Genomic DNA, 25,159 nt, shown 5'->3' with positions numbered 1-25,159 from the left:
GTAACTAAGTTTTTAAATCGCAGACTTTTCCACTCCGTATCGACGACTCTCGACCGATGTTCTTAACGGGCCAGAACCGTTTCTCCTCGCTAATCCACCGCTATACACGTACGTACGTTACGTACGAGTTCCGCGACATCCTCTCGTCCGCTACATTTTGGCTTTACCTGCCGCCATAACTCGAATAGTTTCGCTTTCGTTTCGCTATTTCGCAGCAGCTGCTCTGCCTCTTCTTACGTCTCTCCGTGCTGCGAATATCGATGCGTCGAACAATACCGCGTGTTGCGTATCCGCGTTGCGTGTGTTGCACGATGTCGTGACGTTAAGCGACGTTCGAAAGTCGAATCGCTCGCCAGAGATCGGTTAAGGGAACTTCGTTGCCGACACTCGTTTCCGCTTTTTAATGGTAGCTTCTTTGCTACTTGCCCGGAAGTACGCGTTCCTTTTTTATTCCTCTCTTCGCTTTTCTCGCTCTCGAGACGCAGCGTTTCGATTGGAAAGATCAGGAATCGAACGGTTTCTCTCCGTGAGTCGAATTTCGCTCGATGTCGGTTCTTTGGCGAAAAGAAAGAGAAAGAGAAGGAGTGAAAGGGACGGAGGGGAGAGGCAGGAGAAGGATGAGGAGGGTTTCTCCTGCGAAGCGTGTTCGGTAATACTTTCTCGAGAGAAGCAATTTTTTCCCGCTCGCGACACGTGTGCGCCAAAGTGTGCGTAAACGCACGGGTATCACTCGCGGATCCAATTTGAGATACGACGCCGGAAGACGCATTGTTCGCGCGGAATAGTACAAATTAACAGATCGGTATCGTGACGGCTGCAATTAACATTGTGTACACTGGGCGCGGTGGATTGGCTTTCTTGAAATCTGACGGTTTAATTAGGCGCCACCTTCGCGGCAGATGCGCGCTCGCTTCGATTAATTACCTCTATACTCGGCTTCCCGTATCGTTTCGGTTCATCTCGCTCGTTTTAAATCGACACGCTCAATGATAATCGCATGGCGACGAGAAACAGCGTTTCGCGACTATTTCCTTTTACTTTCGACTTGTTGTATTTGTCAGTTTCGAGGGAGACGACGTACGCGAGATGGCGAGTTTTCGTATCGCGCTAACGAGTCGCGCCTCCGAAACCATGTTTCTGTTTCGCCCGTTCCCACGTATTTCCACGGCCTCGTCGTATTTAATTTAACGTTGGCAAAGTCCAACTTTACCGGTTTGCCGTTGCGCTTTCCCCTTGTCTCGCCGTTAGGAAGCCGCGACCGAAGCAAAATTGAGCCGAAGCCAACGCGAGTACGAATGTTTCAGGGACGAGAACGTCACCGGTGAACATCGTGGCAACCGCGACCGTTGTGACGGACGAAGCGTTGCTCGCCGACGACGAGGTAGACAACTGCGAAGGCGAGAGCGAAGGGACGGAGAAATCGACTCAAGAAGAGGATGAAGAGGTGGACGTGGACGTGGAGGAGTGCAGCAGCATCGACGACGGGCCGGTTCACGGCGTGCCGGATGATTTGAGCACGACGACAGCCTCGACGAGAAATTGCCAGGACGGTTACAACGAGCACGAACGGAAACACCGACTCCGAACCAGTTGCAACTCCGACGAGCTCCGGGACGTCGAGTGTCATCTCGAAACGAAGGAACTGTGGGACAAATTTAACGACCTCGGCACGGAAATGATCATTACGAAAACGGGCAGGTAAGCAAAACGTATCGATCGTTTAGCTCGCGCGACCGAGAGCAGGAAGGTCGCGTGACGCGTGCAGGTGCAACGGAAGATAGTTGGGAATCGGGAATAGCCAACGAATCGGCAGATATTCGTCTCGCTTCGAAAATTAACTTCCATTTCGTGAGAGTCGCCGACTCGCGGCAGCGAGAGAGACAGCGAAAAAGAGAGAATGAGAGAGAGAGAGAGAGAGAGAGAGAGGAGGCGCCAGGAAGAAAACATTAGGCAATCTTCGTTACGTATCTTGGAAATTCGAAGGAATCGCGTTCCACTTAACCGCGCGTTACGGCTTCGATTTACTACGTGCGAACAAATTCGAAGCCATTGCCGAACCAAGCACGCGTTCGGCTAATAACGGGAAAATAAAATTTTTTTCGGCCGCAATTAGGCAACGTCACGCCGCGCCGTTACGGCTCCGGTCGACGGTCGTTAATTATCGCGGTAGAAACACTGGTAGCGCGTTTCGAACAAAAGCCAGTCTCTCTAGTTCGTAGCCCCGTAGTATACCGTTCCTGACGTTGTTGTCCGACGGATACCGGCAAATTGCGACAGCCCAAACAAAACGTCCGAACGAACGTACTCGAACTAATGGATTTCATTGACCGACGTTTTACGAGATATTTAAGGGAGTTTTCGGTGTAATTTATCGTGGCAATTTGTGCCTCTCTCCTGCTTCTCTGTGCATACGCGGTGCTCGCTCGCTCGCTTTCATTTTTATAGGTATGCTAATAAAGTCGAGGCCGCAGCTGCGCGCTCTAAGGATGCGTGACCACGTCGAAATTACGAGATGTTTGCGCGCATGGGAGACCCGTCTCTAACTCGTTGTCCCTTGTAAACCACCCTGCGCCACAGCCTCGTTTTCCACGTCATCGTCCGCGCCACCGTAAAAACTCGAAACCGTTCAAACGCGTTCGATTTTTTCAAATCTGCGTCGCGTTAATTACGCGTACAGCGCTAATTAACGCGCGCGTGTCGCTCTCCGTCGCGTCGTGCTCATCGATCTCGAAATGTTTCGTCGATGAGAAACGAAACCAAGTAAATACGGTACGTGCGTTATCGTCGACGATACAGTTGGAAACACGCGACCGGTTTGTCGGTTAGCGCGAAGAAGAAAATCGAACGAGACGCAAACGGCTTCCGGAACGGGACGTACGCCGCTGTACGTAATTATAAATTATTACCCGATGAGAGTCGTGACAGGCGGAGCGTCCGATTCGCGTGCTGCGCCACGAAACGCGTCAGATCCGGCCGTTTACTATCCTCGATAGGAAAGTTGTTGGATTTTGAGGAGCGGAATCGTTCGAGACGTACTTTTGTCGAAACAATCGGTAATTCGAAATGCTTGGAAATTATCGCAGGGCGTGTCGTTGGCTCGTTGACTTTCTTTCTAGGCACGATCGATATATCAAGAACACGGCGATGCACGAATAGCGTCGTTAGCACGAGAAACTTGGCACGAAATCCCAGCTGAACGAAAACGTCAGTCTCTCGAGTGACAATACGAATTCGGACCAATCAGGTGGAATTGTCTGGCTCTACGGGGTGCCAGCACCATATACTCCTCTGATTCTTCCTCGAGGACTAGCACGGCTCACGGGGTCTCTTTTTTCCCACGTTGGCACCCGCCAGCGTTTCCTTTCTCCTTCCTTCTCTCCTTCTCCCTCTTCTCCTCTTTCTCTCCCTCCTTTTCTTTCGCCTTTCCCTTCGATTCTTTTTCTTCGCCTTGTCGTCGTTCTTCTCTAGACAACGCGACGGCCTCGATTTCAATATCGCGAACAAAGCCAATTTCGTGCGTGCAAAGTCGTTACCGGCCGCCGAACCAGAAGAAGAAAGCAGAAATATCGCAGGGCGCTCGCACGGCTCGGCTCGGCTCGGCTCGAGTCGAGTCCGGCGAACGAAGGCCTCGCACCTTCCACAGCGGCCGATCTTTTTCTCTCGTACCCTATAATCAACGAGTTTTCGCCGATCCTCGTTTCACCTGACCCGATAACAGACCCTTATCTCGCTCTCTTTATTTTGCTACGAACCGTGCACACACACCGTCGCCTCTTTACCGACGATGTCAATCGTCGAAAATAAAACGATCGGAGCCCGCGTTCGGTAGGGAAACGGGTTCGGTGAGTTTTGCGTACGCGAGCTGCCTCTTTTCGCAACGGTTCGTAAAGTCACGGCAGAGGTAGCGAAAATCGAACGGTTGTTCACAGTCGCGACGGGTGTATATTTTTCAAAGTTTAAGTAGGTAAGCGTGGACTGCGAAGCAACGCGCAGAATAGGAGGTGTGGACGAGCAGGTCAGCGGAGAGCGAGACAGGATACCGGCGGATAGAGGGTACTCGTCACGCGAACCCTTCATCAAGGTGCCAGCAACCTACATTATACACTCACACGTGCCTCGACCGGTAGGGTAAACGTGCACGTTACGCGAGAACGTGCACGGATCGCGAAACACGACACACGGAACAACCGAAGGAATGAAAAGACGATAGAGAAAACGCGAGAAAGAGGACAAGGATGGGGCAGAGTGTGAGAAAGAGAGAGGCAATGGGAACGGAAAGGAGCTGGTAAACGCGTCTATTTATCCCTGTTGCTCTCTCTTGTTCCCTCGGTTGCAACCAAAATTCCAGCCGATACGTGGCTGCGAAGAGAAGCGGCAAGAAACGTCCAATTCCACGCCTCGATATATCTGTCTATCTATTTCCTATCTATCTATCTATCTATCTATATATCTATCCATATATATAGATATATATAGATATATGTAAATCGCAGCCTGTAGGAATATAACGTACATAAGGCACACGGTATGGGAAAAAGGTCAAGAACGAGCTAATTATCGAACGATCGACTCGCTGCTCGGGATCGTCGAGCAGCTAGGTGCGACGCGGAAAGAGCCGGGACATAATTATAACAGGGACAACACCTGGCGGTGTTGCAAAGTCGTTAGCTCGGCAAACATTTAAGTAACTCGGATGGCCTTTCGGATCGCTATAATATCCAGTGCTTCCGTAATCCATTTGTAGCAGCCCTTCAGCCGGTGGTTCTGTCCTCGGGGCTGATGGCTTCTCCGACCACTCTCTCCACCCCTGAAACGCGTATACGACGCTACTCCCGCTACGGACTAGGGCAGACCAACCAACCAACCAACCAGCCAGATGTACGTATGCGTACGTCTGCACGTATACACGCGTAACGCGTATTTCGAGGCTGTTGGGGTGCTTTGGGGTCGAGGTGTTCCTGCGATTATGGCCTCGTTAGCCACGGCCCATGGAGGGCTTGTTTGTTTCTGCCTAATTTGACAGGGAAATACGCGATGCAATGAGAGACAGCTATTTCCAAGAGGGTATAGTGGCCAGAGGGTAGAGAGCAAGAGAAACAGACAAACCATCTTTTTTCCTTCTGATCGTACGAATCGTTTCGTTTAATCGCGTCGCGCTTCGTTTCTCTATAATTTTCCTTTAATTCGCTCGCTAAACCTATTCGACGAAGAATGGCGCGTAAAATTAAATAAAAACATCAACGACGCGCTACTTTACGAACGGCCGACTGTTCGTAATTTAGGAAATCCGCACGCGAGGCGACCGTTTCGGAACGTAACAAATCAACGACCCGTGCCTCGTGATTCTCTATAAAGATAAGGGCAATCGTGTTCACGCGCCAGATATACAGGGCTTAGACGAGAAACGAGAAATAGGGACGCGACGAAGGATCAGGGGAACGCTGCATTGACTTACTATCGATACTTAATAGCCGTTTCCATGTATTTCTATTCCACCACCGAGTGCGGCACAAACTACCCTCCAGGGTGGTTACTTTTTTCTCCGTGATATATTACATCGGGATCGCTGCTTTGAAACGAGAAATTTGTACGGGAAGGGGGTGGCTGCGAACGATCGAAGGCGGCAAAACGGTGATCGCGTCGTCGTTCGTTTTCCTGGTCAAGTGGTCGATTCTTCGGTAGCGAGTCGCGTGCTCCGAATCTCCGAGCCTGAAAGTCCACCGGTAACCGTTGAAGAGATGTCTAACGAGATCCACTTTTGAGATGAACCGGACGAAAGAGTAGGATCTCGCGCGACCGTCCCGCATCGTTATCGTGATCGTTGCGAAGAATACATCGTAGTGGAAGAGGCATCGAGAAAGCTCGTTCATCGGTGAATCGATCTTTGCGGTTGGCGACTTTGAGGCAATTGCGGCGTTTGCGGTCTCCAGGCTCCGTCCGATCCACCGTCTTTCAACGAACGCGTACGATTTGTCGCATTCTCGTGGCTTTCGACGCGGTCCTTGTTAAATCGCCGATCGACTTTGAAAACGCTGTTCGTTGTTGCTGTTGCGTCTTTCAGCGGTTCCGTGTGAAAGGAGGACGCTTCGGTCGACGAGCAAAAAACGGGAAAGGATATTACAACGGGACGGTTCCGGAGAATCTCCAGCTTAGAATAGCGAGGATTCCGCAAATTTGACTGGACAAAAAGATTTGATAAGTCGTGCTGTGTCTCGCGAATATCGCCAACGAAAGCAGCAACACGACGTAGATCGTAGTGTTGATCAAACGGCAGGAGCACGAACTCGCCGATGGAAATACGCGTATTCCACGCCTGGCGATACCTCGAACTAGAATCGACGCGTCTTGGATGCGTTGCCGAAGGCTGTCGGTTCCCGCAGAGATCGACCTGTATCTCGACGTTACTTCGCAGATAATTTCTTCCGTAGTTTGGATCTGCTTCTCCTCCTGCGTCTGTGTCGTTTCCTCTTGCTTGGTTCGCGGAAGGCACGACGTATCGTCTGTGCTCTGGTCTAGCATCGTTCTTCCATCGTCCGATCTACCACGAGCGGCGATCGTCGGTGACGAATCCTCTTTCCATTTTCGCGCCGTTTTCGAGCAAACGTTCTGTATCGATTTCATCAGCTGATCGTCAGCGACCGGCGCTGCTTCCAACTCTTGATCGTTGGCGAAGATCGAAAACAAATCTTCTTGGCGGAGCCTGGATCGAATGCACGGCGGAAGTTCCTCTAAAATCGACATGACGTTTTCAACGCAGGTTCTTCGACATACTCTGTTCTGTGGATTGCACGGTCCCGGACACTCGGTGAATTGATCGGCACGTCGGGACGAATTCATCCTTTGCTCGTGCGAGGACCACGAATCCGGTAAAAATCCAAATGCGACCGCGCGGTTGTTCCTCGAGAAGCGTAACGAACGGTTTAGAAACGTCGGTGCACTTGGCCGCCGATCGAAGCTACGTCAACGAACACGCGCATCTGTCCGACGCGTGCGCCTCGACGCTGGAGGTGTTGAAAAGTTGACTGCATATAACGAGGTTCAAGGGTGACTCGCTCGTAACGAAGCTTGAAAGGCCTGCGGGCGCTCCTTTCAATCAAACCGACTAGTTAGACGCGCCTCTACGTTGCTTTCTAACTCGAGAACTCACCACACGCTTCCAACGAGAATCGGTCGTGCCAGGAACCTCCGGACGCGTCGTCGCTCTTTCCTCTGCGTGTTTTCACAACTTCACGAACGCGCGGTTCTCGTTGCGCAAACGCTTCGATACGGTTCGTCGATCATATACATTTTTTTCTTGCTTTTTTTTTTCTTTTTGGTATCCTTTTCGCGAACGGTGAGTTATTATCCGCGGTTCAGCAGTGGTTTTCCATTTAGTCGAGGTTAAACGTCGAATTTTCTATCGAACGAGATCGCAAGAACAAGAGAACGATCGGCAACTTCAGCGCAGTGCCTGTAACTATGTACATGGTTGCGATTAGGCGTGCGCACGGTTCTCTTTTCGAACGTCGATCATCGAGATAAGCAAAAAAAAAAAACGTTCGTTCGTTTTTCTTTTATTTTTCAGACGAATGTTCCCGACCTGTCGCGTATCGTTCAGCGGATTAAAATCGGAAGGCAGGTACGCGGTGTTGATGGACATCGTACCAGTGGACAACAAACGATACCGATACGCGTACCATCGTAGCTGTTGGTTGGTCGCGGGGAAAGCGGATCCACCGGCGCCGGCGCGGCTCTACGTTCACCCGGACTCACCGTTTACCGGGGATCAGCTACGAAAGCAGGTGGTCTCGTTCGAAAAGGTCAAGCTGACGAACAACGACATGGACAAGCACGGCCAGGTAAGAAAGTTCGCGAGCAACCGCGTGATCGCTGGTTCGTGCACCCTCGTAAAGCTGGTATGCACGTGGCTCAAATATCGATCTCGGGAGAACAATCTACCTCTGTGTTTTGACGAGCGCGCTTCGCATTTTTACGACTGTGAAATTCGAACGAAGTTCGTCGGGTTCGCGAGTCGGACCGGACCGGGAACGGGGCGGCCACGACGTTTGCTTCGGTCGACCAGATTCAGCGAGATCGAGCGGCGATCCAAACTAGCCAGACATTCGCGTTATTTATCGCTAAATTCACACATTCGCGGGTTTCTTCGAACGTGGTGAACCGGTGATCGGATCACGGGACGTGTGCGTACGTTGCTCGAGAATAAGACGGAAGATTTAACGAACGACCAGTGCCAACGACGTCGACAATGCTCACGGATTACAGTGTCATTTTTCACCGGTAGAATCGCGCAGTTTCGCTCTGCTTCGAGGCATCGAAAACGTCGTTGACGAGATTTCGGACGTTCGCGCGCACCGAAAATGGCCTCGTAAAACGGATACGCGACGTTACCGGGCACGTAGGCGTGGCGTTATCGTCAACACTGCTCGTTAATCGTGGGCGTCGAAGCTGCCAGCACGTGAAACGTAATATTCCGTCGTCGTCGTCGTCGTCGTCGTCGTCGTCTTCGTCGTTCTTGTCATACTCGCGTAGATCGATCGCCGTGCTCCACAAATCTGTTTCCTTTTCGCTGTGTACCGGGAATCCAACGTGTACCGGGCGCCAATTGCAAACGGGTGGAAGAGACGAGACGCTGGAAATTTCGCGAGTCGATAAAAACAGCGATTCGGACAGGCGTCGGCGGCTAGGTGGTAGCAGAGCCGAGTGCGTTTCTTTCGGACTCGCAGAAATATCGTAAGCATAGGAGGTTAACATCGTAAAAAGTATAACTGTATGGCGAAAAGAGAGTAACGCGGGAAAAGAGCGTAGATCCGGGGAGAGGCGAGAGGCAAACGAGGGTCGCGCGAACCGTCCACTCGCGGACTGGCCATAATGTTACGAGCATTATAGGCGGTTGGTGGTAGTGTCTGTCGTAGGTGGTGTGTATAGTAGGCACGACGGCATGCCTATAAGCTAATAAATTGAATGGATGTTTGCCCGGAGCTTTTGTCATGATGATCACGAGTAGCCCACGCCTGGCCTGTTGAGCACCTTTTGAATCTCTCTCCGCCAGCCTGTTCCCGTCTCTCGCGCGCGCCTCCTCCACCTCGACAACCTCGCGCGCTCGCTTCCCGACACTTTCTTTCGCTTTCGTGCGCGCGTATACCTTCGCTGATCCGTGTTACGTTCCGGTTCGTACCGAAATGTTCCGTTCCGATCCTTATCTGTCCGCGATATCGCGCATCGACATTTCCAAGTTGGCGTACAGTCAGTATCCCTGAAAGCAGCACGACTACGTTTCCTTCTCGACAGCCTGGAACGATCAGTGTGGTTGCGCACCGGACGAACACACGTCTGCATCCATCTACACTAATTAGACGTTCGTTAACACCGACGTTTTACGGCAATGAACGATTCCGTTTTGCGACGTTCTCGCTATACCTGCGTATTTACCTGGCGGTCGTTTCATCCATTACACGTTCTGCACCGCGAATTCTTTCAGAGAGAAAGAGAGAGAGAGAGATTGCAAGCACGAATTCGACGGGGTGTCGTCGTTCTTCGAACACGCGTTACGCGCTGCGTTACGTACTCGTACATGCAGCGTCGTACTACCGCTGTGCCGCATTGTAGCGACACGTGCATCTCCAGAAATGCATTTTTCAGCGGAGACGCGCGTGTACGCGAGAAACCTTGGCGCATAAAGGATAGGCGTACGTAGGTGAATATACATGTAAAGCATGGTGGAGAGCAAGTGCGAAGGAAAGAAGCGGGCTAAAAGAAGGAAGGAAAGGAAGGAGGAAAGAAAGAAAGAAAGAAAGAAAGAAAGAAAGAGAAGGAAAAAAGGCTAGGCAGGCGAGTGTCGAGGAACAGACACACCGGTTAAAAGCAGTCGTGGTGAGCGGAGTCGAGCCAGGAGAGCCGGGAGAGCTGGGAGAGCCACGCAACGCCAGTCAACTCTCAACTCGACGACTCAAGTGGTAGGGAACATTCCTTCGCTACGGCCACTATTTCATCGTTTCGTATGACGCGATATTATAAGACCCCCGCCTGCGTGTTGGCTACTACACGGTGGTCCAAAAGCAAGCATCCACCTGCGACGACGAGTCGTCTTGTACGATACCTGTAGGGAGATACGTTGCCGCGCGCCTCTCCCGCTACTATTCCCCGATGCCTGGCTCTCCGGTCTACCGAACCACCGATATTTTTCTCCAGTTTAAATCTAAATTACCGTGGAAACGGTACACCGTGCGCTCCTACGCTCGGCAACTGCGACGATTTTTGGGACGACCGGCATGGCAAAGTCGAACAGAACGCGCAAAGAGATCGAGTTTCGACTTTGCTTCTCTCCTTCTCTTTTTCTCGGTTTTTATTTTTTCTCTTGTTTCTTTTTTCTCCGATCGGGGATCCGTGACTGGGACAAAAAACGGCAGCAAAAATCTGACCGTCGAATTCTTGCGTCTTGTCATCGTCGTCATGCGCGCTTTTGACATTTCCCTTCTAAATACGTAACGAACCGAAAGCGACACGGTTCCGTTCCGTTTCTACCGTGTGATCGACGTTAATACCATCGGGAGAAATATTTCGCGTCGCTACAACGATCACGAGAACGGGACGAGCATCGGCATCAAAAGATATTAATAATTTCTTAACACGGCGCGCTTTTAGCGCCGCGGATACCAGGAAGCTTTAGTCAGCCGTAATGTTGAGATTAAAAATGATTTATGATACATCGAATGAGGAGATAGCGAATATCCAATTGGAATTTATGATGTAATTGACTAAACGGCAGATATAATAGCAAGGCGCGACTAATACGAGTATATTCGATGAAACCGTAAAGCTCATTATCATCGACGTTGCTACTTTGTAACCGAGTAAATCGTTTTCATCTCTCTAATAAAATTAGACTAATCTTCCGATGTCTGGATCGGCAAGTCGCGTTATCGGGCTCGGATAAAAATAGGCAAAGTACGTTGCAAGACGTGCCGTACACGGTCCTTGCAAACCGACCATTCTCACGATCATGCGCGCAATGTCCTTTAGGCTGACGTCAGGTATTAAATTTCGTGCCTCTAAGTAGAAATCCAGCAAGCTGAGAGGGCTGACGAAGGAAAGACAGAAAGGGTCGATACGTCGAATTATTTTATTCGCGTCTCGTTGCCGTACGCGTGCGTACGCGTAATTCGTCCGGTCGGAAACTCTTTCAGAGAGAAGAAAATCGCGCGAAGAAAAATCGGAGGAGAAGAAGGGAAACGGAAGGGAAGGAGAGGAACGACGCGTTTCGAAAGGATCGTCGAAAACCAGGGAATTAGAAATCGGCATAAAATAGACGCGGTGCGTCGGTCGCGCGAGCACACACTGTTACGAAGAAATCGGTGTACGTTCGGTGGCATCCACACGAACAGTCGAGCGAACAGAGTAGAGCAAATTGGAGTTCTGACAGGTTGCAGTGGGGTGTCCCACTATCCAACGGTGCAGAGAAAACGGATAGGGGCACCCCGGGATCCCAGACACCTATAATCGTACGGGCATAAAGTTGCCCGCTTGGAAACCTACGGTTCGGTCCACGGGGCCGCGCCGCGCCGCCGTACTCGTTATCCGGACTCGAATTAAATTCGAGACCTTTTCCTTTTTCTCTGCTTCATCGAGAGAACACAATCTTGCACCCGAAGGAGACGGGAGGACGTCGCGCGGTGCGATATCGAGAATATAACGTTGCTCGTTTAACATTCGTCCTTGCACCATCGTGCGACGACGCGACGAATGAAAAATTTATAAGCTATTGCATAATCGTAAATCACAACGCCGCGCCGGGATATTAACAACGACCTCTCTCTGCCTTTGCAAATATATACACGCTTACACGAATCGCGTTCGTATTGTTTCCTTTATCGATGTCGCAACAGGCCGGATTCACGTTGAAATTCGAGCGAACAGACGTTCGCCTTAGGCAGAATGTTTTGTAAACGCGTTGCAATTTGACAATACGAGCGCCGATAATTCGGTAAAGCGGAAACATATCGATGCAACGTGGCTGAAAATAAATAGTCAGGTAAAGCAGCGTTGCGAAAGAGAAGGAAACGGTTCGTGGCCAACACGGGGATATTAATTTCATGGTATACCGTTGCGTTATAAAAATAAATTACGAGCGAGAAACGAGCCGTCCCGGCTGCCGGATTAAGTAACGAAATGTTCCGAGGACATTTCCATCGGAACCGACCGCGGCCGCGAGCCAGCGAGCGTCGATCGTTCCTTCTCAACCGACAGCTATCGGTCGTCGACGGGTATCGTGGTCGAGCGAGCCCGCGCAAGGAGAAAAACGACTATAAATCGCACATGTAATACCGCTATCAACGTACATTACATGGATGCCGCGTTGTTTGATAAATCGCTAGATGCAAATTGCGTGCGTCCGACGATGAGAGTGGATTGGATTCGGTTTCTCGAGTATACGCGATTAGCGTATAATCGGTGTGTACCGACTGCTATTTACCGCGACAATTTCCATTTATCGGAGTAACGTGAACGTAAGGGTACGTCGCGCATCCTTAAGAATCTCTGGTAACGACGATATCGCGCGACTAAACTTGCTATTCCGTCGGCCAGGAAATACTCGTAATCGTAAAGCGGAAGAGTTAACGCGACGTTAACGTATCGTCGGAGCGTAAAAAGGATTTTCTCGTCGCGTTCCGTGCAAACGCAACCCTCCACTGTCTACCAAAAATTAAGACGTTCGCTCGATCGTCGCACCGAACGACGCGACAACGCGCTTCGAGGACAGCCTGTCGCCTAAACGAGGAATTTGGTTTTTCGCGCTGCCGGTGTCTGGCGTAGCCGCTGCGCTTCGCGTCGTGCCGCGCCGCGTCGGGTCGGGGAGTGTCTGGTGGCGCGTCAACGCGCGATGCCAGCCGCAGATATCCCAGATATATTTTCAACGATAATCTGGTCGCTAATAAAAATCCTGTTTAATATCGCATCCCCGTGCGTTCTACGATACCATAACGTTCCACGCTCTTATTGTTAACGAGAAACAGGGACACGATTTAAGCGCGTGCTTTTGCCGGGGCAGCTCGAAGCGAAACGGGGACATAGGAGAAAAGCAAAGGGGGCGAAGAGCGCGAGCGTGAAACGAACCGCGCGATTCGAGTCCACCGGCCACGAGACTATCGATTAGACGAGATCGAGGGAAAGCGGAATGCGCGTAAGCGTCCACGTAGGTCGAAAGAAGTCGTAGACGTACGTGGAAAATTCGAGCGAGCGTTTTGCGCGAACGTCGCGATTATGTCGAGCAACGTTGATGTATCTGGAGTAGAGCATTCCGCAGGCGCGGGTTTGCGCGATATCTACGCGAGGAACTTGTTTCATCGTGGCACATTGTTCGAGACAGGAAATCGATACGCAAGTTCTCCGGTTCCATCGGCTGTAACTCGGTGTTGCCGGGTTAATGTTAAAGTTGCTCGCACGGAAATGATAGACGCGTCGCTAAAAGTTGAAATTACAAGGTGCGCGGCGGATCGACCGGTGTACCGTTAACGTTAACGCTTGCTTCGACGCACGATGGAAATTTGGTGGCGGGGCTCTGGTTGGAAGGGACGAGCGCGCGAACGCGACTCCTAGCGATCTAATCGCGGTCTCGGTTGATTTAGATTCGTTGGAATTACCTCGAATCGGTACCTGTTGCGAAAGTCGTAGGTATCGCGAGGTCGATTAGAAAATGAAACGGCGTTCTGTGGACGTAGCGCGGGATTCTCGCGATATAATTTCCGCCCTGCTATCGGTTATTAGATAAGTGATAAGTGATAAAGTGGCGAGAAAGATGACGGGCAAACGCGTGGCCGTTTATAAAACTTACCGGCCGTCGTCGCCTATTAACGTTCGAAACGCAAACAGGATTTATACGACGCTTCCAGTTATTTCCGAGACGTTAATTAAGACTTTATAAATCATCGCGCGTATCCTCGCTGCTCTCAGCTCTTTTCCTCTTCTATTTTCAGATCGTTTTGAATTCGATGCACAGATATCAACCGAGGATACATTTGGTACGCTGTCGACAAACGGACGACAATAATCTTCGTATAACCGATCTTCAGAAGGAGGAGCACAAAACGTTCATATTCCCCGAAGCGATTTTCACCGCGGTGACTGCCTACCAGAATCAGTTGGTGAGTATACGTGGATACTAGTTACGTATACGAGCTTATACGCGAGACGTTCCACGATTCGATCAGAAACTCGACTAATTTCGTAACACGCGTCGCTGCTCTCCGACAGCCGTAAAGCGCCACGGCGAACGCGGCCTACCTTTTTATCACGAAATTAGTCCAGTTTCTTCGCGGTTACGAACGCGCGATTCCAAATGAGAGTCGGTAATTACCCAGCGTGAACCGATAATGTTGCAGATAACCAAGCTGAAGATCGACAGCAATCCGTTCGCCAAAGGTTTCCGAGACTCGTCGAGACTGACGGATTTCGATCGGTAGGTAGAACACACGCACCGAACGTGTCGTACTTACGTTTGCCAATCCAGCATGGTGGATCGATTCGTTTCGCGCATATTTCGAGCCGCGGCCGTGCGGTACGGTGCCGTGCCGTGCGAGCGAAGCGATCATTACGCGCCATTATAACGTCGGCACCTTAATCATCGTGCCGGCCGAATTATCGCGCGATCTTTTAGATCTCGTTAAAAGTGGAAATTTATACAACGCTAAATGTCGAAGGAGAGGCGCGTTTGATCCAGAATAAGCGTGCTCACGGACGCTCGATTTCCAGTTATCCGTGATCATCTATCTACATGAACGACGACGCACCTGCACTCGCACTCGCACTCGCACTCGCACTCGCACTCGCTCGCCTTCTCTCCTCTCCGCGTTTACGGCCGGGGCGGATACATGCGTGACAGAAAAGAACTTTTTCACCGGCCATGCGCCGCGTCAAAGGATTATCGTTAACAGCGACAAAGTAACGTTCCAATAACCGGCGTTACCATTAATCTTGACAGATGGACGCTACGTCGTTATCGGACATTACGTTCGTTGGCAAACAAACGATCTCGATTAATTGCAATTTCCTCGCTGTTCTGTCGCTCCCTTCCTTCGCCCCGCCATCCCCGCTCCGGTGTTTCCTCTCTTTCTTCGTGTACACGCACACTCTCGATATCCCTTTCGACGATTCCCCCCACAGCTCCGAAATTCCAGGATATTCCAGGAGAACTTTCCGACTTGGGAATGGACGCGTCGCGCCGTTACGCGACTGGAAAACTTCTCTCCGCGATTAAAACGATTATTCGGATCGTTTACGTTCGATTAACGAGTACGAACGACGCGACTACTTGCCTGAAACTACGCCCACCGAATCGTTAAACTCCGGCTCTACCGATATCCCGATCGCACTCGCGAAGGTTTTATGCAAATGGCCTACCGTGTGTATACCGTGTGTACGACGCACTGGCGTGTGCGAGCAAACGTGTTAGGTGCAGACGCGCGTCAGTGTGTACCGGAGAATCGATAACGACTACTCAATAAAGTCGTCTTGTCTCCGGCAGCACGCTCCTTCCCAACGCTCGTGCTTTCGCCTCGCAAAAACGATATCGAGCCCTGAACGCACTCACTTAGCCGTACTTACATATTCATTTTTTCCTCGCCTTGGTTCGCATCGCATCGTATCGCGAGAGATCGCATCGGCAACGCGTCGCGGCCACCGTCTGCCAAACACCTGCTTCGAGGTTCGTGCAAACGATGCGATTAAATAATTTGTTCGCTCGTAATGGAGCAACGATTAAAAGATTTTAGGGTCGGGGAGAACGCGCCGATCTAATTAGAAGAGTCGTTACCGTTATTATCGCCGTGCAGATTTGCAGAGGGACGCGATCGAATCGTCAGCGTCGCGACCTTTCGGATCTCGAGGACGAGGTGGCAAGATGAGGTGGACGGGCCGCGGACGAGAATCGAAAACGCGGACAAAGCAGGGAGTTTGGAGCGACGAGTCACGAGAGAGCCGTATGCCTGACAGGAATTCTCGTTCTCTCGGGACCAGCGTACGGTCGGGCGCGGCGCAGCTCGCCGGTAATCACGTGCAAATCGGAGGCGTGTCGAGGCTCAACCGGAAAGTCCTTCTCTCCGCTAATGCGTTCGACGCGATCTTCGATGCGCTTCCGAGAATGGAAGGGCGTGTTTCGAGCGTTTGGAAATTTTTCGTAAACGTCAAACCGAAGAGACGGGATCAGCGAAACGTCGAACCTGTTGGACGACCGTGTCCCGTGGTGTCTTTCTCGAAACTCGCCGACTTATCGCCAATGCCACGAACGAATTCTCCGTGGGAGAAAGAGCGACGGACTCGTCGATCGACCACGCTTTAATGACACGGCAGTTTGGAGAGGACGATCGTTTGAAAATCACAGTCTGCTCTAACGCGACCCTCCTCAAATCAGCACCTGCCTAACCGAGATCACGAAAAATCTTGCCCCGTCATTCCATCGTTCGGCTCACCACCGTTTAGACTTTACCTTTCCTAACGCAATCGCGATAGCATCTCGGACGCGATCGAAATTGCCAATTTTCCGAGAAAACGTCCTTCCGTCGCGAACGTCGCGAGAAATGTCATCACCGTCGCCGTCGACGTCGCCAACGGCGGCGACCGAGCAAGCGCGATAAAATCGGCAAACGGTTGACGACATTCGCGTGATTTGGAATCGCGCACGAGCGCTCGACAAGAAAGAATTCGTGCGATACGAAAGAGAAAAACGCTGGTCTCGGCGCGGCGTGGCTCGGCGGTTCGCGGCAGTCGTGTTCGGCTGCACGGATGCGGCTCTGGCGGCGTCCAGAGTTAATGAGAGAGCGGCCGTACGGGGCAATACGGCGCATGCTCCCGCCCACTTCACGCCGCCGCTGATAGATAGATGCCCCTTCGGCCCTTTCGCCCCTCTCTCCTTCTCACACCCTCGGCCTCGTCCTCACCCTCGCTCTCACCTTCGTACTCTCTCCTTCGTCTCTTTCTCTCACCCTCGCTCTCATCCCTCGCTCTTCTCCCTTTTCCAATTCGTTCTTCCTCTTTCCTGCTTCCCTCCTGCCGCAAAACCCCGATCCTCTTTCTCCGTCGTCGCTGCCGCCGCCACCGCCGCCGCCGCCACCACCACCATCATCGTGGCCGCGTTCGCATACGTGGCCGCAAAAACCTCCGAAATCGTTCTTATAAAGATATTACGGTAACTGTGAAAATTTAAGAACCATTTATAAAAACGTGGCTGTGCCGTGCCGAGTCTCGCCTTGTCCTCGGCTTCACCGCGCTGCCGCCTTTCGTCTCTTCTCGTCTCGTCTCGTCTCGCTCCGACTGACCTTGCCTCGCAGGTCCAAATTTACGGCCAGCTGCCGCGTGAAACTCGAAATTGCTCGAACGTCGGGGCATCGAGACGTTCGTGAAAAACGTTCGAACGGATAAACGCGAGACACCGATTCGCTGACCGGGGGAACGCGCCGTACCGCGGCAACCCGTACGTCTCGACGAGATTCGGGGAAACGTCGCGTGGAAAAGCGAAACGAGGAACGAGCGAGATTCGCTCGATGCACGGAAGAAACGAATCTCGGCGAAAGAACGGTCCTTTGTTCGTTTCCTCGCGTTGCCTCGGCTTTCGGCGCCGGATCCTCGACGAAAGGGGCGAAATCGGCGAACCGTTGATTCCTCGTCGTTTGCCGAAAGCGGAAAGCCGAAAGCCGAAAGTCGAAAAGAAGCGAAAAGGAGGAGGAGGAGGAGGAGGAGGAGGAGGAGGAGGGTCGGTGGACGATGTCGGCGAGGATGCCAACGAAGGAGGAGAGAAGGGAAAGAGAGCGATTCCACGTTCTTCACTCTGCTGGTTCCGGAGGGCAAGGAGGGCAGGGCATTCATCTATATTAGCTTCGAGAGCGGACGGCCTGTCATTACCGCTGCCGCTCTGGCCTTCTTCTTCCTCTTTTTCCTCTGGCAAACTCTCCACTCTCCTTTTCTCTGTTTCGCGCGCGCTCGTCCCTCTCTTTCTCTCTTTTTCTCTCTCTGCCTCCCGGACGTCCTCGAGCGAGAGGAACATCACCCTGCCTCGTTCCTCCGTTTCGCGTCCACCGGCAGAACTAGCAGCATCAACCCTCGGCAACTTGGACAGCTCTAACCGATACCCAAAGTCCTCCATCGCTCTGGCCCATTAGCCGGCCGCATTACCAAACTGCCAGATGGGGACGGACGAAGACGGAAAGACGAACGTACGGCGCGAGAGCGACGCAGACGGAACAAGAAAGGACCGGGGAAGCTTCGTTCGGTGGCCGAAGAACGCCGCGGAGCTAATAACCGCCGTTTAAAACGCGAAAACAAAGGTCTTGGCGTGCATCGTCGGGATTTTTGGGGGGGAGGTTTCGATGATGCCGATGGTGGCAGCGGTGTGGGTGTAACGGGAGCAAGAGGCGGTGTGAGAAATGGAAATGAGAACAGGAGAGGAGAGATCGGTGATCGAGAAAGACGAAGAAACGTGGAGTGGAGCGGTACGTACTAGCTGAGCCGACGCGTATATCGGCTGGCTATCCAACGCGTCAGGGTCATTACCGGATCATTACCTTCCATACCTACCGTGCGACGACGATGATGGGCGGCCGGCTTGCGAGCTCCGAGAGAGGAGTCGAAAGAGTGTCGGCCTCGCAGCGGTACGCGCGATCTTCGCTCGCTCGAAAGCGGCCGAGAGATCACTCACACTGGCGAGCTACTCGCCGTACGCGGCTTCCACGTACGATCGTCGGGCACGCACACGATCGCCGTTAAGGCTCGTACCTGTGACTCACACAGAACCGGCTCGATCGCGCGTCGGACCGCTCGGCGGCAGCCGGGTAAATTACAGGCTCGACCGTATTTTGCGTTGTTTTGTTGTTTTTCAACGCGCCGAAAGGAAATGAGCGAGCAAACGCGTCACGCCACCCCGAACCTGCTAATTTCTATTCATATTTTATGGCTATTAATTTCTTCACTGTTACACTCGCTCTTTCTCTGCCTATTTCTCCCTTTCTTTCTTCTCTTCCTCGCGCGCTCTACCCGTTTCGCCCCGACTTCTTTTCGAATCTTCTTACCCGTATTTCAGTGCGATCGCACGCTCGTTTCTCATTTACCCTTCTTCTTTTTCTCCCCATCTCCGTTCGTCTCTGGCTTCCCTCCTCTTCCCGTTCCTCTGCTTTTTCTCTCGCTTTTCCGACCACTCTCCGCGCACGCTTCGTCCTTTCACGCATTCCATTCGCCGTCTTTCTTCCCGTTTATATCCTGCGTATTCTCGTGCGTGCCGCGATCGATCCACCACGGATTTCGCGTCCCGACGTTTCGCGAGAATCGAGAAGGACCGAGATCCGAGAGATCGAGCACTGAGCTTCTCTCATCCACGTCATTTTCGTTCATGGGATGCGTGCGATAGTAACCGAGGCGAGTAGAGAAAAACAGTGAGAGAGAGAGAGAGAGAGAGAGAGAGAGAGAGAGAGAGGGAGAGTGAGAGTGAGAGAGAACGAAGCCGCGTTGCTCGATGAACTATCTTCGACCATCAGTGGGGTGTAACCTATTATTATCTACCACTTACCTAATGCCCTGTGTCAGCCTCGGGGTAGGCGGAGAATAACAGGCTCCCCGTTCGATGGAATCCCCTCCGCGCGCGCTCCGCTAATATCGCGAGCTCCGTTAAAACGCCGAAGCGTTTCACGCGGTATCGAAAGCACGCTCGCGTCAACCGGAAACGCTTCGATCGGCCGAGCGTCGTTTCGACCTTATCCTCGCGAGAGAGGTTGCCCTTGGAATCGCGCGAGAAACGATCACGTACTTTCTCTTACTCTGCGTACGCATACGAGCTTCGTAGGCCTTTGGTCGCGTCGCGACGATTCGCTCGGTCGACGGATAGCGGAGAGCGAAGGAAATCACCGAGGAAAGCTCGATGCACGGGAAACGATCGACCACGCTCGGCTACGTTTCGAGCGACGTTCTCGATCCGTTGGGTAAAACCGATCCGGGTATCGGATCGTTGTTTATAGATCGGCCATGTTCGAAGGGCGTAGCCGCGGTAGTCGTGGACACTTTAATGGGTAACAGCGGTGGCCTCTAATTAGAACGTTTCGAGCGTAACCGCGCCATTACGGGGAAAACGCAGACTCGTCAGATCGACGAGGAATATTTATTGCTCGGTGTAACAATTACAGGAGGGCCGGCATAGCACGAATAGTAATAGGCGACCGCCTCGGGCCGCTCTCCCGTCCTGGCCAACAACCGTAATTAGGGCTTTTATTGTCTGTACATAAGGAAGCTTTATGAAAACATTAAGGATATAATTCAAGGCCGGGAGGCTACAGCGCGTCGTGAATTGCAACCAGGGTTAATGCGTATAGAGATTCTCTGCTGCGTCATTTCCGCTTTGCGTACACAGGTGCAACGCTGGTAGTGCGCACGCGCGCGCGCCCGTGTCTACGTCTGTCGCTGCAACGCGACGTTCTGCTCCGGCGTGCCGCTCGCCTTCGCGGCGCAGACTTCGCCCCGGCGAACGCTCGCTAGTCGCGTTCCTCGTATACCGCGTGCGAGTGGAATCGGCGAGCTTCGGATTCGATCGTACGTGACGACTAATAGAGTTCGGCCGTTTGACAGCGATATTTCAAAGGAACGAGAAGAGGAATGGCCGTGGACGCGGCGCGGCGGTGTGTGGTCCCGCACGTTCGAGCGGACGGCGATTAGCCCCGGGCCCCCTTCTCCCTAATCCTTCGCCTTTTTCAGCCGGGACTCGTTTCGTCCATCCCTTCGCTCTTCCTTCTTTCTTCCTTCCTGCGTGCTTCCCTCTCTTCGTTCGTCTCCGCACCGTGCGTCTCGGTAGAACGCGCGTTTACGCTTGCGTGGCGCGGTGGCGGCTAAATGCTCGAGATTTCTCCCGTTCGAAAATCCCATTTCGTTGGCATCGTTCGTCCGATGGCGTTTCGCCGCGGTGGTCGACAATTCGCTACGGACCACAGTTTCCAGCTGATCCTACGAACGCCGCGTCCTTCGGTGTCGCGTTACGCGTTAAGAAGGCTACAGTCGGCTGGTAACCGAGACTCGCGAACCAACCGCTCGCCGGAGTCGTCGTCCCTCTTTCACCCTTCGCATCTCCTTCGCTTCGTTATTTCGTTTCGCCCTTTTCCCCGCCCTTTCTTACAATTTATACACACACACGCACGACGCGTTCTTTTTCTCCTCTCTCTCTCTCTTCCGGTCTCTCTCGTTTGGACTCGCGTTGTCTCTCGACTCGGTTCGATCGCCGGTCGTGATGGAGCTGTCGCGTGACGGTCCAACCGGCGATTTAAAGCGGTCTACGAGAGTCGCTGGATGAACGACGGAGCAGATTGGACTCGTCAACGAGAGATCGAGGCAGCTTGCGCGGGATTAACGACACTCGATCGGATAGAGGGGAGGGAAAGAATCGTGTGGCTCGCAGGCGATTCAGAGCGAATGACGGGGCGCCGGACGAGAGAGCGTGAAAGACAATCTCCAGACGGTCCGAGGTTTGTCGGGCTTTCGAGGAACCACCGGATGATCGATAGGAGGTATCATCGTCGAGGAGGCCGCGGTGAAATTATCCGACGAACTGCCGCCCCGGTGTCGGGTTTTCTTTTGGCCACTCGACGGTTGCCCGAGCCTACCGAACCCGCGTGGCCCAGTCCATCGCCAGCGAGATCGTTTTCTTTCAGATCAACGCGGGTGGGTCGGACGCGTCGGGTGGCCGCCGAGCAACAGAGAGCCTTCTATTTCGAAAAGTTGGCCTTTGGATTTTCAGCATGGGAAATCTCTTTCTACTCGGAGGGAACGTGAAACGAAAAAGCCGGCTATCGGCCGATCGGAGCCAAGCGCGTCGTTGTCGTCCACGGCGGTCACAATGAGGTCTTAATCACGTCGAGATAGTCCCAACGATAATCGCACGATGTTTACGTACCACTCCCGCGTGTAATCACGAAAGTAGGAAATGACTATGCAACGTGCGCGCACGACTTCGCAATGATACTGACCATTAATTATCGCGAATATCACGCGAACGTCACGAAGAAGATGCCAGACATTTTGATCCGCGGCCAGCCAATAATTCGCTCGTTAGCGTCCTGCCAATACCGGCGACCGATCGTTTCCAACGTACAATCGGCCGTAATTAACCCTAATTAAGCTGGCGTCTAATGCACGAAATCATCCATCACGTTACCCCGCCGTGGCTCCAACTCCGCGAACGTCAATGAGAAACTGTCGCGTCGTCTTAATTATCCACGGACGCCGACCTTCCTCTTCCATCCGCTTATCTCGTTCGTCGTTTCTCTCTTTATCCGCGTGAAATCTCATCGATTCATTCCCCTCTAAATGCCACTTAATGCCGATAACGTCGATCGGTTAATCACGTGAGCGCGTCTCGCTCCGTCTCGTTCTTTCTCGTCCTCGTTTTCCAGTCGCACGCTCTTCGCGTCTCCTTGCCGCGATCGCGAGACTTTTGTCTTCTCAGCGGCAAGGCACGGCATTTATTTAGAAGGATAGACTGCCATATAGTTGAGCCAATATTCGTTCGTTATACCTCGAAAATGACTTTTAACGATGCTTGAATCGGAGCCGAAGCTAAGGATAACGCGACAACGAGAAAGAGAGAGAGAGAGAGAGAGGCGCGTGTCATAAACCAACGGCCAAAACAAATTTCTTGGAAATGTCGACAAGAGCGGAAGAAAAGTGAACGTTATCGGCGACATCACGTTGCATGGCAATCGGGTCGGAAAAGCTCGGATCGCTTCTGAAGAAGTCAACACGAGAAGTCAAAGGATTACGTAGGAAACGAGGTCACGCGTTAGGGTTAACCTCTGTAGTTGGAGGAGGATCATCAATAGCGTTATTCAAAACATTGAAAGGAAAAGAAATACAATGATTTTTCTCCTATTTCTCAGCGTTAACATTCTCGAGCTACGAAGAACAAGATCGTGATTGTGATCTAGCATATGCGTAGGACACGAAAGTAGACAAGGTGACTACAAATCGATGGAACGTATATCGCGTTCGCTCAATCACCATATTATAGGTACTTAGATCGAAACGGGATCCGTACGACACCCGTATAAAAGAATTTCCAAAGCCCCTACGGAAGACGACTGAGAACGAAAGCAAGCGTTTTGTTGGCGTTATTAACGCCGCATGTAATATGTTTCTGTGTAAGGTAACCTGCGAGTCACGCGCGCTATCGATCGACGACATGGGCCAATCCTCTGGCAAGCAAGGAAACGAAAGTATGGTTTTTTCACGACAGATATGCATTGCACGACGCTTGATCGCATTAAGATACATCTTATTATCGACTCGTCGCGATGAAAATCTGTTCAGATCTCCCAGCATCGGAGTAATTTTACGATCGCGAATAGCTCGAGACAGGATCGATTTCGACTTAAATACGAATTTGTTCGTCTTTGGAAAAATTTATTTTTCTCGGCTAATCCCTTCCACGTGTTGGTTTTCGGCTGTTTTCAGAGATCCGATGGAGCTGATGGAGCAACAGCTGGTGAGGTGCGGTGTGGCGCCGGTCAGATTGTACGAGCACCTCGCGATGTCGTCTCCGGCCGCGGCGGCAGCAGCCGCAGCTGCGGCAGCGGCAGCCGCCGCCCTCGGTGCTCAGCAACATCAGCAACAACACCATCAACAGTCGCAGCAGCAGCAGCAGCAGCATCAACAACAACAACAGCAACAGCAGTCGCAGCATGAGAGCTCGGCTCACGCTTTGCCCCCGTGGATCGCTCCGTCGACGGCGCTCCTCTACGGAACCGTCGGCCAAACGCACCCTGGAACTAGGCCGGCGACCGGAACGACGTCTCCGTATCCGACCGCGGCGACTACCGCGTCTTTTCCCTACCCCGCGGCCCTGCCCTGGCCCTGGCAACCACCACCTCCCGTCGCCATGATATCGCGAAGATCTTCTCCTCCCAGCGCGACCGCCGCCTCCCTCAGGTACACCCCGTATCCTCCACCCGCAAGCACCCCACCGCCATTAAGGACCCGTCCATCCACCCCCAATTAGCGATCCACCTCGGACGCTTTTCCTTAACGATATCGACGCGTTCTGCCAGCCTACTCGTTCTGTTGGTCGCGTCAAAACGATTTGGACAGCCGATGGAAGGTGTGGTAAACGCGGTGCAGCCAAAGAAGAAATCCTCGAGCCAAGGTTTTGCGCGTTGATCGAGGAAACCGCTGCTCTGTTGCGACGCCCAGAAGCGTTCGCGTAGACGTTCTCGCGCGGATGATCGCATGTGCGGGTTTCGTCGATTTGTACAGAACGCCAGGCGTCACGCAGTTCGGTTTCTCGTTCTCTCGACGTGCGAGGAGGAAGCATCCCGAGATCGTCATCGCTTCGTCCAGTGTTATTTAAGTTAGCTTTAGAGAAACGACCTGTACTTGTTTGCTCTCTGTGTACGCGTAATATAACCGGTAGACTGTCCGTCTTTAAATTCGGGAAGCTGGAGGGTTCGCGTTGACTGTGCGCCAGAAAAATTCCCCCTTCCTTCCTTCCTCAATTTCGATCGATTTGTACATAAAATAAGCCGAGTCGAAATATACGCGAAAGGAAGAAAAGCGAGAATGGAGAATGGACAAAGACTCGGCTATAGTTGTAATATATACCACGATAGTATTAACGCGTGTTTCCTCGAGACGGTGATCTTTGTACATAAAATCTTTTGTGGTAGCGAGTAGCGTAAAACGACGTATTCACGATGTAGCACGGATAGAAATAAACGAATTTTCATTAACACAGTTTCTTTCATTTTTCCGTTACCAGAGACGAGCCACGTCTCGTCTGTTTCCTTCGGAACGACGCGACCGCCGATACACCGCGAGACCGAAAGAACGAACGGATTTTCGTTGGTAAAAACGGATCGTCGGTGTCGAACAGGTCGGAGGAAATTCGTCACGAAGCGAATGCTGGACGGCGCGGCGCGCAGGCCGACCGTTTCCCGAGGCACGTCGTGGCCTGCTCATCGAGTGGCTCGTCACGCCAGCCAGGCTTCATCGCACCTCCAACTGCCGTGTAATTCCGTTATACCTATCTGAAATTAAATAAATTCATTTCACGGCCTGTCAACGAGCAATTATTTTTAGATGCAGCCACTTTAAGGCCGATTCGTTCCATGACTAACACCTCGCGACTCACGACTCACGGCCCACGACCCCT

General features: G+C 52.2%; 1 protein-coding gene across 3 annotated transcripts in view; it reads left to right on the top strand.

Moving 5' to 3' along the window:
- Positions 1-24,737, top strand: part of LOC126921912 (T-box transcription factor TBX20-like) — a 40,779-nt gene extending 16,042 nt beyond the window's left edge. For all 3 annotated transcript variants that reach the window (XM_050733953.1, XM_050733951.1, XM_050733952.1), the window contains exons 2-6: positions 1,305-1,698; positions 7,565-7,838; positions 13,971-14,138; positions 14,376-14,452; positions 23,467-24,737. In XM_050733953.1, the coding sequence (XP_050589910.1) occupies positions 1,305-1,698; positions 7,565-7,838; positions 13,971-14,138; positions 14,376-14,452; positions 23,467-24,010 (1,457 nt within the window). In that variant the 3' untranslated portion in view covers positions 24,011-24,737. The remainder of the gene's footprint in view (positions 1-1,304; positions 1,699-7,564; positions 7,839-13,970; positions 14,139-14,375; positions 14,453-23,466) is intronic.
- The last annotated feature ends 422 nt before the right edge of the window (positions 24,738-25,159 follow it).

The sequence above is a fragment of the Bombus affinis genome, chromosome 11 (genome assembly GCF_024516045.1).
Source record: "Bombus affinis isolate iyBomAffi1 chromosome 11, iyBomAffi1.2, whole genome shotgun sequence".
NCBI classification, from domain to species: domain Eukaryota; kingdom Metazoa; phylum Arthropoda; class Insecta; order Hymenoptera; family Apidae; genus Bombus; species Bombus affinis.
Note: the sequence above shows the minus strand (reverse complement) of the source record. Positions and strands in the feature narration are given on the sequence as shown.